A 14,322-nucleotide genomic window follows, 5' to 3' on the forward strand; every position below is an offset into this window, starting at 1 on the left:
AACTGGGGACCCCAAGACTGTGTGAAGCCCGATGGTCCAAATCATTCTGGGCAAGAATAACAGAGAGAGGAAAGAGATGAAACAACCTATCAGCTAAACTGGACCCAGCTCACAGTTAAACTTAACACGGAACCATCACTGACACATATATAGATATATAAATACGAAGATCCTGACCTGCAATTTTGGGGGTAATGAGCCGTCTGTCAGGTCGCCTGCGCTCTGGAGGTGTTCGTTTGACTTGTGAGGCACTGGCTGACAAGGACTGCATTGATGATGAGGGCCCCTCTTTATGGGAGGGGGATGAAGAGCCTGGGGGCACATCTGTAGGACCCACTGATTCTAATCCAGCCAGCTCACTACATTACAGCTTTTATTCACCACCCTCTTTAGCTAATGGTCTGCGGAACCATGAGGAGCAACTTCGACGTAGAGCAAGAAGACGTAGGCAGACAGATTTTGTGGAGCAAATACACACACAAGAACAAATGCTCATTCAGCAAAATACACAACCACAGATGCATACAACACAACACTCACACTCGCTCACACAGTCGAGCACACACCTGCAGCCTCATACCCACATTCCAATGGATGCGCATATGTGGATGGACACAAACACGCTAACACACAAGGGCACGCAGAAAGGCATGTGTACGCCTACAGACACTGACCCCTCCCTTGTTCCAGAGGACTTGTCTTTACCGTCCAAGACTGACACACATAATGTACATGTTCAGTCAGCCCCTTTGTTACACACCACCCTTCCCCCAAACAATCTGACACCTCCTCAATACAACCCTTCCACTTTACCCAAAGAGGAGACAGAACACAATTCAACATGTAAGCCAGAAATGGATCACACCAGCGACCTAGACCAAATTCGTATAACAGGCCAAGCCAGTGTCATGACCTCTGTGGAGGCTGAAAGGAAGTATACCCTGCGGAGCTCTGGCCGGCCACGTTTCCCTTGCCATCTTCGTAAATCATCCCGTTTACGCAGAGCTGCTGAGGACAACATGTTCAAAAGGGAAATGGACCAGAAGGATGAAGAAGAGGAGGAGAATACAGTCTGGAGAACAGAGAACATAAGACCGATGGAGGAGCATCCCCCAGAGGTGTCTGATGCTGCCTCATCATTTGAGGTTTTACCATCGCCGACTATATCAGCAGGTGTTACACCAAATCATAGCATGAGAACATCAGAGGGAGAGGGCATTGTTACTCACCACTCAGTTAGAGGAAGGCGACAGGGACGTTATTTAGGTGTGAGGAGGATTGTGGTAAAAGTAGCCAGAATACCTGTTCACATGAGCCGACGACAGAAAAGCTACAAGATCTCATCCCTGGAGCCAGTGTGTCCTGTACCCCGTGGAGAAGGAGTCACAACAGGAGAGAAGCCCGAGGGGGGTGTAGGAGGTGAGCCAGCACCTACTGTTACAAGAGAGCCCACTGCACTACTACGCATGAAGAATAATGGAAAGAGCGTGATGGTGATGTTTCCACCGGGAGAGCTTCCTGTAATCTTGAAGCGACGCAGGGGACGCCCCCCTAAACAGGCATTACCAGGACAACCTGACATGCATGAGACCAGAGTAGGAGCAGCCAGTGCTGCAGAGCCAAAAAAAATTCGGAGGCGGCGAACGGTAAAGCTACCGTCTCCACAGCCCTCATATGTTAATGATACCAATGATGTTAAAGTAGAATATGCAGACGTCCTCTCCAAACTGGCCTTCTTGAACAGACAACCTCCCAGCACAGGCCGCTGCTCTCCTCCCCGCTGCTGGACCCCAACAGAGCCTGAAACTTTCCACATACCACCAGAAAATCCATCCCTATCCACTCTTTTGCACCGCCTCACAGGATTCCGCAGGAGAGGTGGTCGTGCAGGCTGTATGGGGAGTAGAGGAGGGGGAGCAGCTGGATCCTCTGATTCCTTTAAGAGGTCATTCAGTGACTTCTTTGAAACAATTGGCAAGAAGCGGAAGGTTCCTGCATCTGAACCAGGAACTCCTCGAAAAAGAGGCAAGGGTGCTGCTGGGGGAATAAGTAGGGCAGCTTTAGGTGACTCCGCACCAGGTGAGAAGGTTAGAAAACGCCGATCACGAAAGAATGGGGCTTTAAAAAATGGTCCAGGTGCCCAAGAGCAGGATTGGCAAAATGAGAACAGTAGCTGGGGGAAAGGTGACAGAGATATTTCTGAGAAAGCAAGCAGTTATCAGAGCCCTTGTTCCCCTCGTGGAAGTTTTCAAAGCAGTGAGGCTGGTAAGGGGGGGATGTACCACAGCCCCGGTATGAGAGGGGTAGGCAGTGGAGAAGAGTCTCAGGGAATGTTTGCAGGATATTTTCGCTCCCTTCTTGATTCTGATGACTCATCTGACCTGCTAGACATCTCTATGTCCAGCCCTGCTGGACGCCAGGAAGGTCGTAAGCTCACCCCAGGATATGAGGGTGGCAGCCCTGGTGCAGCCCATCGTTGGTCACCTGCCTTTCCTAAACGAAGTCCTAAAGGAGCAGCCTGTCTTGGGGAGGGGACACAATTACCCTCACCCCAAACTCAAGGCATCTCGACCACTAAACCCTCATATTCATACAGTGTCTCACAGACTTCTCCCACCCCATCCTTCCCTAAATCCCCTGCGCTCTTGCTTTCCCGTTCACCCAGCTCTCCACATCCATCTGGAGGTTATCCTCAATATCCACCTAGTTATAGTGCTGGGGTTCCTCAAGGAGGCAGCATTTACCCCCTCCCTCAACAGCAGCAACAACAGCAGCAAAGACCAAGTGACTGTAGCTTTACATATGGCACGAAAACTCCCTCTGTTCCCTCTGCACAGTGTCAGATGAGTTATTCCAACTACCAGGGTTCTGCCAAGCGCAATTATAGTGGATATCCAGGCCCAGCCCATTCAGCCATACAGCGAGGGGACTCTGGCCCAACCTCACCAGGTGGAAGTTATATGTCAGTGTCAAAGTCTAGCCCCTATTCCTTATCCTCTTCTCCGCCTGAGGGTTGCAGACAGTACAACTCTACAGCTCAGTGGGGATACAGACAAGGGGGAAATAACTGGGGTGGTGATGCATACGGTAGTCATCATTTTCATGGTTACTCTGAATATGGGATAGCTGGAACTGGATCAGAATCCAAAGACATACTGGACATCTCAAACTACACACCCCAAAAAGCCAAACAGCGCCCTTGCCTTGACACACTCTCTGAATCCTCCTCAGATTCTTCTCACACTGGTGGAGGAGGGATGGGTGTTGTGGGGGGAGCATTTCGCCCAAGGGATGTTCCTATGCCTGAGGGTCAGTCTAGCCTTTCAAGCCTGGAGAAGCTAATGCTTGACTGGAATGAGAATTCAGCAGGCCCTTCTTACAACTGGAGTCAGAATGTACTATTCCAAGGGGGGGCCAAACCAGGTCGTGGGCGAAGGAAAAAGTCTGAGACACACAATGAGAAGGAAGCATGCTCTGTCCCCCCAGGATCACCTGCCAGCCCCCCTATGCAAGGGGGAGGGCCAAAACGTAGTGCTACAGGTGGTAGACAGCCGAGAGGAGCCAGAGGCAGGGGCGGATTCTCTCCTTGCCAAAGAGATCGTCCACCACCAAAAACCAAATCTCAAAAGCCTTCAGCCCCATCAGGGTCAGGGCAAATGGGTTCAGGCGGTATATACCAGGAAGCACTGGACTACTACAGTGGAGATAGTAGTAGCATGTCCCCTCTCAGCCATGCCCCAGAGTCCTGTGAATACCCCTCTCCGTATTCTGTTCACACTTCTACTCCCTCCTCAGATGAGAGATTTGCTCATGTCTACCCTCCAGACTCTGCCTCTGTATCCCCCAGTTTATCAAATCAGTCAGATGCCCTAAAGCAGTACCCTAAGCCTGGTCTTCCCTCACAGACTTACGGGCATGCTGCCAGGACTTTTAGCCCAACCCTCTCGCCAACCCCTCGCCTCTTGCCACAGTGTGGTTCTGCCATGAGTCCGCATCGGGTCCCAAAAGACCAGTTCTCCCAGTATGATTCCCCCAGTTACAGTGGCTCTCCCTGCTGGTATGGGCAAGGAGGAAGTGTTGCTGGCAGTCCCCAAAACTACGAGGAACAGCGACCACCGGCAGTCTCTTTGCCCTCTCACAAACGGGACATGTCACTGATGGTCTCTGGGATGAGAGTTCCATCCCATTCGTCCTACACTTCCCCTTTACAAAGAGGTCCTTCCATGTCAACTTCATGTGTGAGTGGGACTCTGGACTCTTCCCCTCAGCATGAAGAGATGGGTTACCATGGTAACTTGGACAGCTATGCACCCGTTGGACACCGTTATGCACCCCAAACAGCCCGGGGAGGGGTACTCTGCCAGCTTCTTGACCAGCCTAGCGAAGAAGGCTTCACCGTCACCAGCTTGTAGTTGGAATTATCTTGGCGTCCCTAAAGAGGTAAGACCTCAAGACTAATTTATGAAATTGCTCGAGTAGATACTTAAATGCTGCCGCAAACTATATTGTGACGTAAGTTTATGCCATTCTGTACTGAGACTAATCCTAACCCTCATTTGACTGTTCTTTTTTCTCTTTTTTTCTTGACAGATGAAATGGACAGTACCCTTTTCATATTTTTAATCTTTTTTAAAGGACAAGCTTTGGAAGACACTTACTGAGTTAGACTGAAGAGTTTCAGAACTTTGGACTAAATAAAGACTTCTCCAGCAGTGACAATCAAGAACCAAATCCATACACATGGACACACACAGAAACACATGCACGAACACAAACATACTATGTGATCACGAAACATTCACATACTTGCATAGACTTTTCATACGCTGACTTGCAACCGCAAATGCACGCACAAAAAGACAGTCTTGCAAACTAATATTGCTATACAGCTTGGGCTAGGGAGTTATTTAACAAAGAATGGACACTGCTAGCATCACGAAGAAACCAATTTGATGAAATGCAGGGAACAACCTTGTCCCTTTCTTTCAGAGCGCAACTGTGCAAATGTGATTTGCACATATCCACATTTTAGTGATGCCCAAAAACTAAACTAATGTGAGAGACCACACAAAAAGGTTTTTGTCTACATCCTGATCTTGCTCCCTATTTCTCTGTCTGTTTTAGTCTCAAAACCTCCTCTGATTTTGTCACTGGGGAGATTACTTAATCCTAAAGGTCGGTCCACTCCTTCAGCATCTTTAAATGGTGACTGCACAAACTCTGCCCTCTTCTCACTTTTAAGTTCAACATTTAAAAAAAAAAACATCATTTGTACATAAGCTTCTCAAATGGTTCCATCACTTGAGGAGCTCACTGCTATGAAAACAACCGAATCTCACAGTCCTGCTGAAAGAGACATACGTTAAAGCAGCAATGTCATGACAGAGTTTTGGAACTGCTGTAAGGACACATGAGGGAAATACCAGTTTTATGTGGCTTTAAATTGTTCAGCTTGGGTTTGTGCAAGTACAGTTTAAGTAATCTTTTTTATCAGTGGCCTGGTCTGGTCCCACAGGAATGTGTCTAAATTTGATCCCTTCAACCGTCGCTCTGGATCTGCAGCATGGTCACTTTGTGCCCAACATCCAACTCTCATTTGTGTGTTTTTATCACCACAGGAGGACAGACACATATGCACTGCCCCCGAATGATGCTGTCCCTGTCAACATGTTTAGAGGCCAGGGCACTTTCCACCCTGGATTTGATGGCCTGGAACTCAGGGTGTGGACAATGCATATTCGCCTCCTCTTTTTCTTTCATCCCTCTGTTCGTATTTCTTGTGGTCCGCTGTGTCGTACAGTGATTTTTTGTGATGAAATATTGTATCTGTCTGTTCCATATACTGTATCTGAGGTGAAAATATTTAAATACACATTCTGTTCTGATCATTGTTTAATTTTGTCCTGCCTCTACTCTGTGGTTGGGGAAATGAAATGAAAATGAAATGAGGTCCAATGGTGCCCAAGCAGGAAAATAAAAATGCAATGGGTAAAAACGTCCAATTATTATCACTAAAAGGTTTAACTAAATTTCAGATCTCATTCAGATGACAATCCAATTACATTTGATGATAAATCTTTACTCTTCATATGATGTGGGTGCGGCATGAACATGAACAAACTGGATGGTTTGTTATAACGTTATTTTCCATAACATTTCCTTCTGAAATGTTATTAAAACAGTTCTATCTTTTTTTTCTTGTGTGAGAGGTTTTGTTGCCTCTTTTGCATTCTGGGCCACGCAGCACCACTCAGGCGTTTGGAACGAGGCAATTGTGCTTTTGCCGTCAGACATTCGAACAGCAGCTCGGATGAGTTCAGATGAGGACACGAGCAGAGATTTGAGAGCGAGAGAGAGAGAGAGACGAAGAAAAGGTTGTATGGGAATTACAGAATTTTTTGGAAAGGAAGTAACTGAGTGAAGGAGGCCAAGAGAATTTTTATTTGTGTGGTAGGTTTTCATTCTGTATTTTTTATTGATCAATTTATTTGTAGAAGTGTGTTATTAGAGTGTGTGTATGTGGGGGAGTGGGATGATACTTAAATTTCTCATACTTTTGCTGCCCCACTGTGTTGAGAATGTGAAAATATTGGACAATTACAACAGTTATCTGCAACAGATCAATTCAAGGGACTTACCCATCTGAAGACAAACAATTGGCTTTTTTATCTAATATTATATATTAGGTCTACATGGATGCATGAAAAAAAAAGACCGACTTTGTTCACTACCACTTTCTGTGCATTCTCTATTTTAAGTCAGTTGCTCAATATTTGTGTTGTCACTGTCCGGTTGCAGTAGTGTACTCCTGTTTCTTTTATGTTTCATTATATATGCAACAAAAATGTTCTTTGCATTACATGCATCAGTTGTCATACTGTTATTATTTCAATGTCCATTTGCATTTACAGAAATATTAAAAAAAAACTTTAAAGATAAAATAAAAAACTTAATGTTGGCTGTTTGTCATTCTAACATCCAATTGAGCCAACATTGTCATAAACACTGCCAATGTCAGATATGCATTTACATTTGAATGCAATTAATATGCACCTGTTTTGCAAACCAATGCTATTTTTATGGGTCTGGCTTCCGGTCTTATCCGCGTCTAGCTATTTTTTGCTGTACATAACTGCTTGATACTGCTTGAAAATTGTTTTCCCTTTGTTTGTAGCCTATTGATATGTTACAATTGTTTAGAGGGCACAAAAAAGACTTACAACATTTCAAAATTTTTCTAAACATTAGTGTCTCCTTTAAAATATATTTTGCTTTAACATACAAGCTTGCTATTTGAATTATGGTTAAGTAGGTCTTTTCATTCACCAATACATTGTCTGGGTCAAAATTATTCTTTTTTAGTTTTATGCCAAAAATCATTAGGATATTAAGTAAAGATCCTGTTTGAAGATATTGTAAATTTGATATGTAAATTTCCTACCATAAATATATCAAAATCTAATTTCTGATTAGTAATATGCATTGCTAAGAACTTAATTTGGACAACTTTAAAGGCTTTTCTCAAATTTTTTTTTTTTTTTTTTTGCCACGCTCAGATTAGAGATTTTCAAATAGTTGTATCTCAGCCAATTATTCCATTTTCATGTAATTTATAAATCCCTTATGACTTGATTTGTGGTCCTGGGTCACATATGTGAATAATGTTAATAGAATAAGGATCTGATAGCCATCCAGTCCTCCCCTGCTTTAGTTCTCAGCATATACTGTAATTGTTAATTAACAAATCACCTAAGAAAAACACAAAAGCAGCAAGGGAAAGTTTTTAATGGGAAAGCGACGTATGAGACAGCCCTGACTAACAGGTCGATTTTAACGATTTGTTTGTGTTTTCTGTTGTATAGAGACACCGGCTCTACCGCAAATGGACCTTTTGTTTGCAAGGTGGATGTCGCAAAGCCCCAGCAGGGCTATTCCTGAGAGTTTTAATTGTTAGTCAGACAATAACTCAGATACATTTTCCCAATTGCACTATTTTTGTCGGTTTAAAAGGCTGCATTTATAAAGATGAGCCGCATCCACATGTATAGGTTATAATAGTGGGGAGTGACCGCTGGCTGCACACTAGAATCCAAGCAGATGCATAAGCTACGTCACGTATTACTCACCTCCAGCATTAGGAATATCAGCTATTAGGACATCCTACTCACTTGACGCGCTGTTTTCGCATACTACATAGTAGTGAAATATGTTCACGCGCGTGGGTGGTCTGTGTGAGTCTCTGAGTTTGAATGGCCGCGCGCGTGCACGTGCGTGGGGTTCCACTGACTTCTATTATCTTTACTGTCCTAATTTCTCACATAAAATTCTTAGGTTTTTCATTAAGACCTTATTTAATAGTGCGTCTATTTAGCTGTTTTTCCTCATGGGGAAAATTGGGAGGTGCAAGCAAACACTGACTCACACATACTGGTATTTGTTGATACACTGTCCAGTCCTGAGCTTTCGATCCCAGTGCCCTCAAGCCAGAGAGTCGCTGGCGCCGACTCTTAATTTCTGGTGTCTGCGCTCCCACAGGTCACTCCAAACTCAAGAGAACTGAAGTATGGCCGCTTGTAACTTTAGCGGATTGAGAAGCGTTCCCCATCGTATATTTATTATAGGTCTGCCGGTGGTACTGCTACTCCAACTACTGGTAAGTTTAACGGTGCCGCGCGCATATAGCAGAAAGAGCGGGGACGAGCCTGCGTTTCTCGTCATAAGCATAAAGAAGAGTGACGGATCAACGTCGTCTGGGGTTAGAAAAGGTGAGCGGGATTTGGAAACCGGGGTGATGGGTATCTGGACCGATGAGGATTCACGACTGACAGGATATCAAGACGAAAACGAGCTTGAAGGACCCCAGGTAATCTCATAATATTCACTAGTGATGCAGGTACTTTTTCTCGTCCAGATTTAGGTTGGAGAGTCTTCCTAATACGCAACTCAAAATAAGCTAAACTTTCCTAGTAAATGGATTGAATTTCAATATGAATAAATTACCCAGTTGCCGCTTTATCTGGAGGGTCTGGGAAACATATGTTTGCCTTGGCAAAATAAACGGGGATCCCTTCTGGACAGTTTAACATGGAAAAATTCTTCTAAAAAATAGTCTCTCACTCTCCCTTTCTCTGTTTGTCTCGCTGTCCGCCCCCACCTCCCCCACAAAAGTGAGTTCCTCAGTGAGTCATATCCCCTCTTCCTCTAGTCTAGTGTCTCCATGGTTACTAAACAGGGTTGTTGTGTGTTTTGGGAGAGGCTCCATTTCCAACAGCCCAGGTTTAAAAAGTTTTCAGTTTCTTTTGTTCTCACTCATATAACCTCTGGTTTCGAAAGGGCACATTCTGTGACCCCAAACAAGCTGCAAGTTCTCTTGCCTGAAGCGCTGCGCGCGCTCGCACAGTTTTTTCAGTGGCTATCAAATGCCTGACCCTCCTCCACTGCATCCTTGTTTGTACAGTTTTTGTGCATCTGAAATTTGGCCAAGATGAGGGAGAGCTTCGTGTTTGTGTGTTTACAGGCCGCGCGTAGAGAGCTGATACTGCAGCCGTGGGCATCAGAACAACCCTCGTTTGGTGCAGAGTTGCAGCGTTTCACCCAATTCATCACCACAACAGAGGTACACCAACATACCATAATGTTCTTTTCTTTTTCCTTGCTCGATCATACTTACAGCTGTCTTACGTAACACTCTGTGACTGCGTATTATAAAATGGACTGTCACTTCCAGAGCGACATATCGGAGTCTTTTAAGGAGGATCTTTTTCCTGCAGGTGAACTGCTCTGTGGTGCAGGGTTCGGATGGGAATCAATCTACACACTCTCCCGGTCACTCAGATGTTTTGTGCATCAACCACTGGAAGGGCAAATGGGGTTGTGTGGCCTACTCATTCAGGTAAACATAAATATTATGTTTAATGTTGTGCAAAAAGGCACAACATAAAATGCGTATTTACTTAAAGTTTCCCCTAAAAACGCAAGTAGCGACAGATCATTTTTTCCGTATTGTGACGTGCATCCAAATGAAACGAAAAGGAAAAAGAAAGAAATGTAGGATGGGGACTTGTTTCTATCCATCAGCTGTTGATTAAAAGGAGGCAGATCTGAATACAAGCAACAGTCGGGTTTCTGAAGTAAAAATCCCATTTATTTTCTTCACAAGGGAAATGATTTTTAATGATAACTTGTGAATCTTTAAAGACAGACCTACTTTGAGTTACAAGGCTGTTAATAGATGCTTTTTGTTGTTAGCCCTATTTATTTCAATTTATTTCTTTGTTGAATATTCTAATATACTTGTTTAGACTATAGTACTTGTTTAATAATGAAATTCCTGTGATTCCCGTGACCTATGATTCTGAGAGAATCTAAACAAACCGTGCCCAAAATAACTCTTTACCACCCACATATTTTGCAATAAATGTGAAATATTGTTTTTCTATATGGGCCACTCTACAGAATTGGTGCACACTGCTGTCCCACAACGAAAAAACACATTTATTTAAGCATTTAAGTACTCAAATCGTAAGTGTTTATGAAGATGCTTTTATTATCTATTGAAACCCACAATAATATATAAAATATCAGAAAGCTTAATATATATAAAATCATAATTTATTATTTACTTGCAATTGAGAGGTAGCTGTCCCTAACTCTAACCCTTAAATTTTGACTTATGAAAATGATATTAAAATAGTTTTTGCTTTTTATTCCATTGTTGTTTTTTATAATATATTTTTGATTCTTCAAAAAAAGTTCATAAAAAAATACTTATTTTATATTTTCTTTGTAATTGTTGAAACTTTATGAAAAAAATTAATCCTTAACTTTGAAATCAGTATGATCAACTTGCTTTTCACAAAGAAAAATTGGATTCAAAATACAACAAATCTCATGAATCACACTTGAAATATTGTTTAAATTGTAATTGTTATTGATTTACCACTAAAATTAGTTTAATAAAATAAAAGAAAGTATATTTACAATGTAGATGCAAGCAAAATCTTAATAGGTCAATGTAACCCTTCTTATTAAATTCTATATTACTGTTTCGGTAGTGACAAATTTGGGGAGAGGACAAATATTCCAAAACTTTTGAATTTTGAAAATACAATATGAGAATTAACTGCACAATTACTAGAAATGTGTACCTTGGATATTATACAATTTGCATACACACAAATTTTATGGAAAAAGACTTTGAACCAGTTCTGAAGAATGGCTCATTTACTTCTCAATTGAATACAAAGCTTCCTGGGACTATAGTTCTCTTCCTCGTTGAAGCCATTAAAGGGATAGTTCACCCAAAAATGAAAATTTGATGTTTGTGTGCTTACACTCTAAAAAGTGCTGGGTTATTTTTGTAAACACATTGCTGGGTTAATTGTGCTGGGTCAAAATTCTGGGTTGTTTGAGGCACTGTAAACACACAGTTGGGTTGATCATGCTGGGTCAAATGGACTATAAGGGGTTCTTTCACTATGAACACCTGGGTTGGGTTATTTTGACCCAACCGGTTTGTTTATTTTTTTCACTTCATCGAACATTCTGGATTCTTCACTCGTCTCGTCGCCAGGCGGTCACGCACCTCGCAGCAAGCAGGATTATAAGGTAAATTAATAATATGATTATATAATTATTTACCTTTATTTTTAATAAGTTGTGTTTTAGAGCGTACTGATTTCACTGTTTAATGCAATATTTGATATGTCGCTGTGCGGGGTTGGCATTTTATTCCGTGAATGACGAACGTTGTAACTTAAGCAGCCTAGCGATGTACTTTTTTGCCTCAACAATCGCTTTATTGTTATATAAAGTGTGTGTGTGTGTGTGTGTGTGTGTGTGTGTGTGTGTGTGTGTGTGTGTGTGTGTGTGTGTGTGTGTGTGTGTGTGTGTAGTGTTATTTGTATAATTTACAGTATACATATGGCCTTTATTTTAACGCCTTATGGAAAGAGTAGGTCAGAAATACGGGGGTAAGTTCCTTTACTGTCTGCACACTGTATTGCTTTGTAATGTTTTGTCAAAATTAGATCTTTTCATACAAAAATTTATCTTTTAAGGGCATATTTTTCAAGTAAATGTTTGCGACTTGCCGAATCCAACGATAGATCCATGTTTTATGTTGAGCATTTTCGCGGTTTTTTCCTTGAGGTAACGTTAACTTATCTGCATTAGCTAAAACGCTATGTCCCTTACTTTAATAATGTTAAACCACAATATGACTGGTATGTACTATTGTTTATTACTTAAATGTAATGTTGTCTTAGGTACAGTATGTAAAGTTAGACTTAATCTCTCGTGGTGTATGTGGCCGTTCACATGTCGCGTTTTTTGCGCACTGAAGTTCGTTATTATACGCTCATTATGGAAGCTCGTTTTTTCCAGGCGCGGGACATGGTTGCTTAGCAACGGCAGACGCCATGGGAGAGCAAGCTGCGTTTTTGGAAAGAAAGCGACGCGTCTTGCGTTTTCACCACTGATCTATATAATGACCTATAGATCAGTGGTTTTCACGCGTTTTTAGGCGCGGCATGTGAACGGCCCCTTACTCTTCCTCTATTTTAGTGAATGCCTGTGTTGCATTACAAACTAGGAGACCAGTATAAACCTTAAACTTATTGAACCACATTTGTTTTTCAGATTTGATCAGATTTCACAAGACTTTAGGAAGCTATATCCAGAGGCAGACTTTTTGAAGACTGGGCTACAGTTGCAGACCTAATTCTTGCCAGTGCTCAGCGAGGTGCATTCAGAGCTGGGTGACATGACTTAAGGTAAGCTTTTTCTAATAATATGTCAATCTATAAAACAATATGCAACTGTATTTGACACACATCAACTGGTGAATACAATGGTACAGTAACACTTAACTAGTTGCTTATTAGCTTGTATATTGGCTGTTAATTAGTACTTATGAGGCACAAACTGATGCCTTATTCTGCATGAGCATATTCTACATCCCTGAATCTGACCCCATACCTAAACTTAACCTGCAGTAGTTGAATGAGGGTGGGAATTAATTTGCATTATTTAAAGGAATGAAGAAATCTTCATATGAAAGTGTTTCAGTTTGTTTTGATTATAAAATATGGTTCACAGTTTGTATATTATTCCTATGGTTTAGATGCTAAAGGGGAAAGTGCTTTCAAAGTCCTGCCCACTCTGGATAAAAGGTCTTCAGACCCACAACCACGGAATCCCGGAGGCCATTCATTGACGTACAACCTGTAAGTTTTGTTTTACGTTTTCTGCTCTAATAAGGGTGTATGTATATATATAAACACAGTGGTGGCCAAAATTATTATAACAGTTGTATTTTCACCAGCTAAAAAATGATTTTAAGTCAGTGTTTTTTATCTTTTGCTGTAGTGTGTCAGTGAGAAATATCAGTTTACATTGGCACAACAGCCAATCCTCCACACAGAGATCTGATCTCATCATCATCCAGTCTGTCTGGAATGACATGAAGAAACAGAACAAACTGAGACGGACTAAATCCTGAAGAACTGTGACAACGTCCCCAAGATGCTTCAAGAGACCTACCTGCAAAGCTACCTGAAAAACTATGTGCAAGTGCACCTAGTGTAGGGCAAAAGCTGCTTTAAACACAAAAGGACGGTCAAACCAAATGTTGATTTAATTTAGTTAATCAAGGTTAATTGATTAAGAACATTTATTTATGACATTATTTTTGACAGCGTCATTTTATGACATTTTTAGACAAGTGCTTAAAACTTTTAACAGTATTGTAGCTTTGCAGTTAGGTCTCTTGGAGCATCTTGGTGACGCTTTCACAGTTCTTCTGGATGATGATGAGATCAGATCCTGTGTGGAGCACAGAACAAAAATGTCACTGGATTATCACAATTAATGGCAAAATGAATGGAAATGTAAACCGATATTTCCTACTGACACACTAGAGCAAAAGATAGAAATCACTGACTTAAAACCTTATTTAGCTGGTGAAAATACTAGTTTTCTAATAATTTTGACCACAACTGTATGAAAAGTTGAGAAGTAAAATGAGCATTTATTTCATGCCTCTGTGTTTATGTTCATAAAATACACTTAACTTAAAATATAATGTTGCAAGACTAAATGCCGTATAATTAACAGGTGGGGACCAACATGGTGGATTTGAGCCTTGGGATGAGACAACAACATTTCTAGACCTTCGCCATTGTTCCAGGCCATGCCATTGAAGCGGACTTGTTGCCTGGGAATTTCTCCAGCTTGCAGTATATCATATTGATGGACATAAGTCTTCATGTGTGAAGTTTTTTTTCTTGGCCACTTGTAACATGTTTTAAATTGTAAGAATTG

At 41.8% G+C, this 14,322-nt stretch overlaps 2 protein-coding genes and 1 long non-coding RNA gene across 4 annotated transcripts in view; all 3 read left to right on the forward strand.

Annotated features, from left to right (window-relative positions):
- ahdc1 (AT hook, DNA binding motif, containing 1) overlaps positions 1-5,896 on the forward strand; it is a 30,803-nt gene extending 24,907 nt beyond the window's left edge. For both annotated transcript variants that reach the window (XM_073822349.1, XM_073822350.1), the window contains 2 exons: positions 17-4,440; positions 4,591-5,896. In XM_073822349.1, coding sequence (XP_073678450.1) covers positions 195-4,412 — 4,218 coding nt within the window. In that variant the 5' untranslated portion in view covers positions 17-194 and the 3' untranslated portion in view covers positions 4,413-4,440; positions 4,591-5,896. The remainder of the gene's footprint in view (positions 1-16; positions 4,441-4,590) is intronic.
- Positions 5,897-8,528: 2,632 nt separating this feature from the next.
- On the forward strand, positions 8,529-9,896 carry LOC141289327 (uncharacterized). The gene is made up of 3 exons (XM_073821445.1): positions 8,529-8,863; positions 9,518-9,616; positions 9,771-9,896. The coding sequence occupies exons 1-3, from the start codon at positions 8,564-8,566 to the stop codon at positions 9,894-9,896; spliced, it is 525 nt and encodes a 174-aa protein (XP_073677546.1). The 5' UTR covers positions 8,529-8,563.
- A 2,271-nt stretch (positions 9,897-12,167) lies between these two features.
- Positions 12,168-14,278, forward strand: LOC141289221 (uncharacterized). Its single transcript, XR_012339875.1, has 3 exons — positions 12,168-12,773; positions 13,124-13,226; positions 14,116-14,278. It is a non-coding gene; the product is annotated as an uncharacterized lncRNA (long non-coding RNA).
- The last annotated feature ends 44 nt before the right edge of the window (positions 14,279-14,322 follow it).

Source organism: Garra rufa, chromosome 17 (assembly GCF_049309525.1).
Source record: "Garra rufa chromosome 17, GarRuf1.0, whole genome shotgun sequence".
Classification (NCBI taxonomy): domain Eukaryota; kingdom Metazoa; phylum Chordata; class Actinopteri; order Cypriniformes; family Cyprinidae; genus Garra; species Garra rufa.

Bases quoted from the DNA above. Each gene is read 5' to 3' on its own strand.
- LOC141289327 (XM_073821445.1), top strand. From the start codon at position 8,564: ATGGCCGCTTGTAACTTTAGCGGATTGAGAAGCGTTCCCCATCGTATA. The intron at 8,864-9,517 runs GTAATCTCATAA...GTGTGTTTACAG, and splicing joins ACGAGCTTGAAGGACCCCAG to GCCGCGCGTAGAGAGCTGAT. The intron at 9,617-9,770 runs GTACACCAACAT...TTTTTCCTGCAG, and splicing joins AATTCATCACCACAACAGAG to GTGAACTGCTCTGTGGTGCA.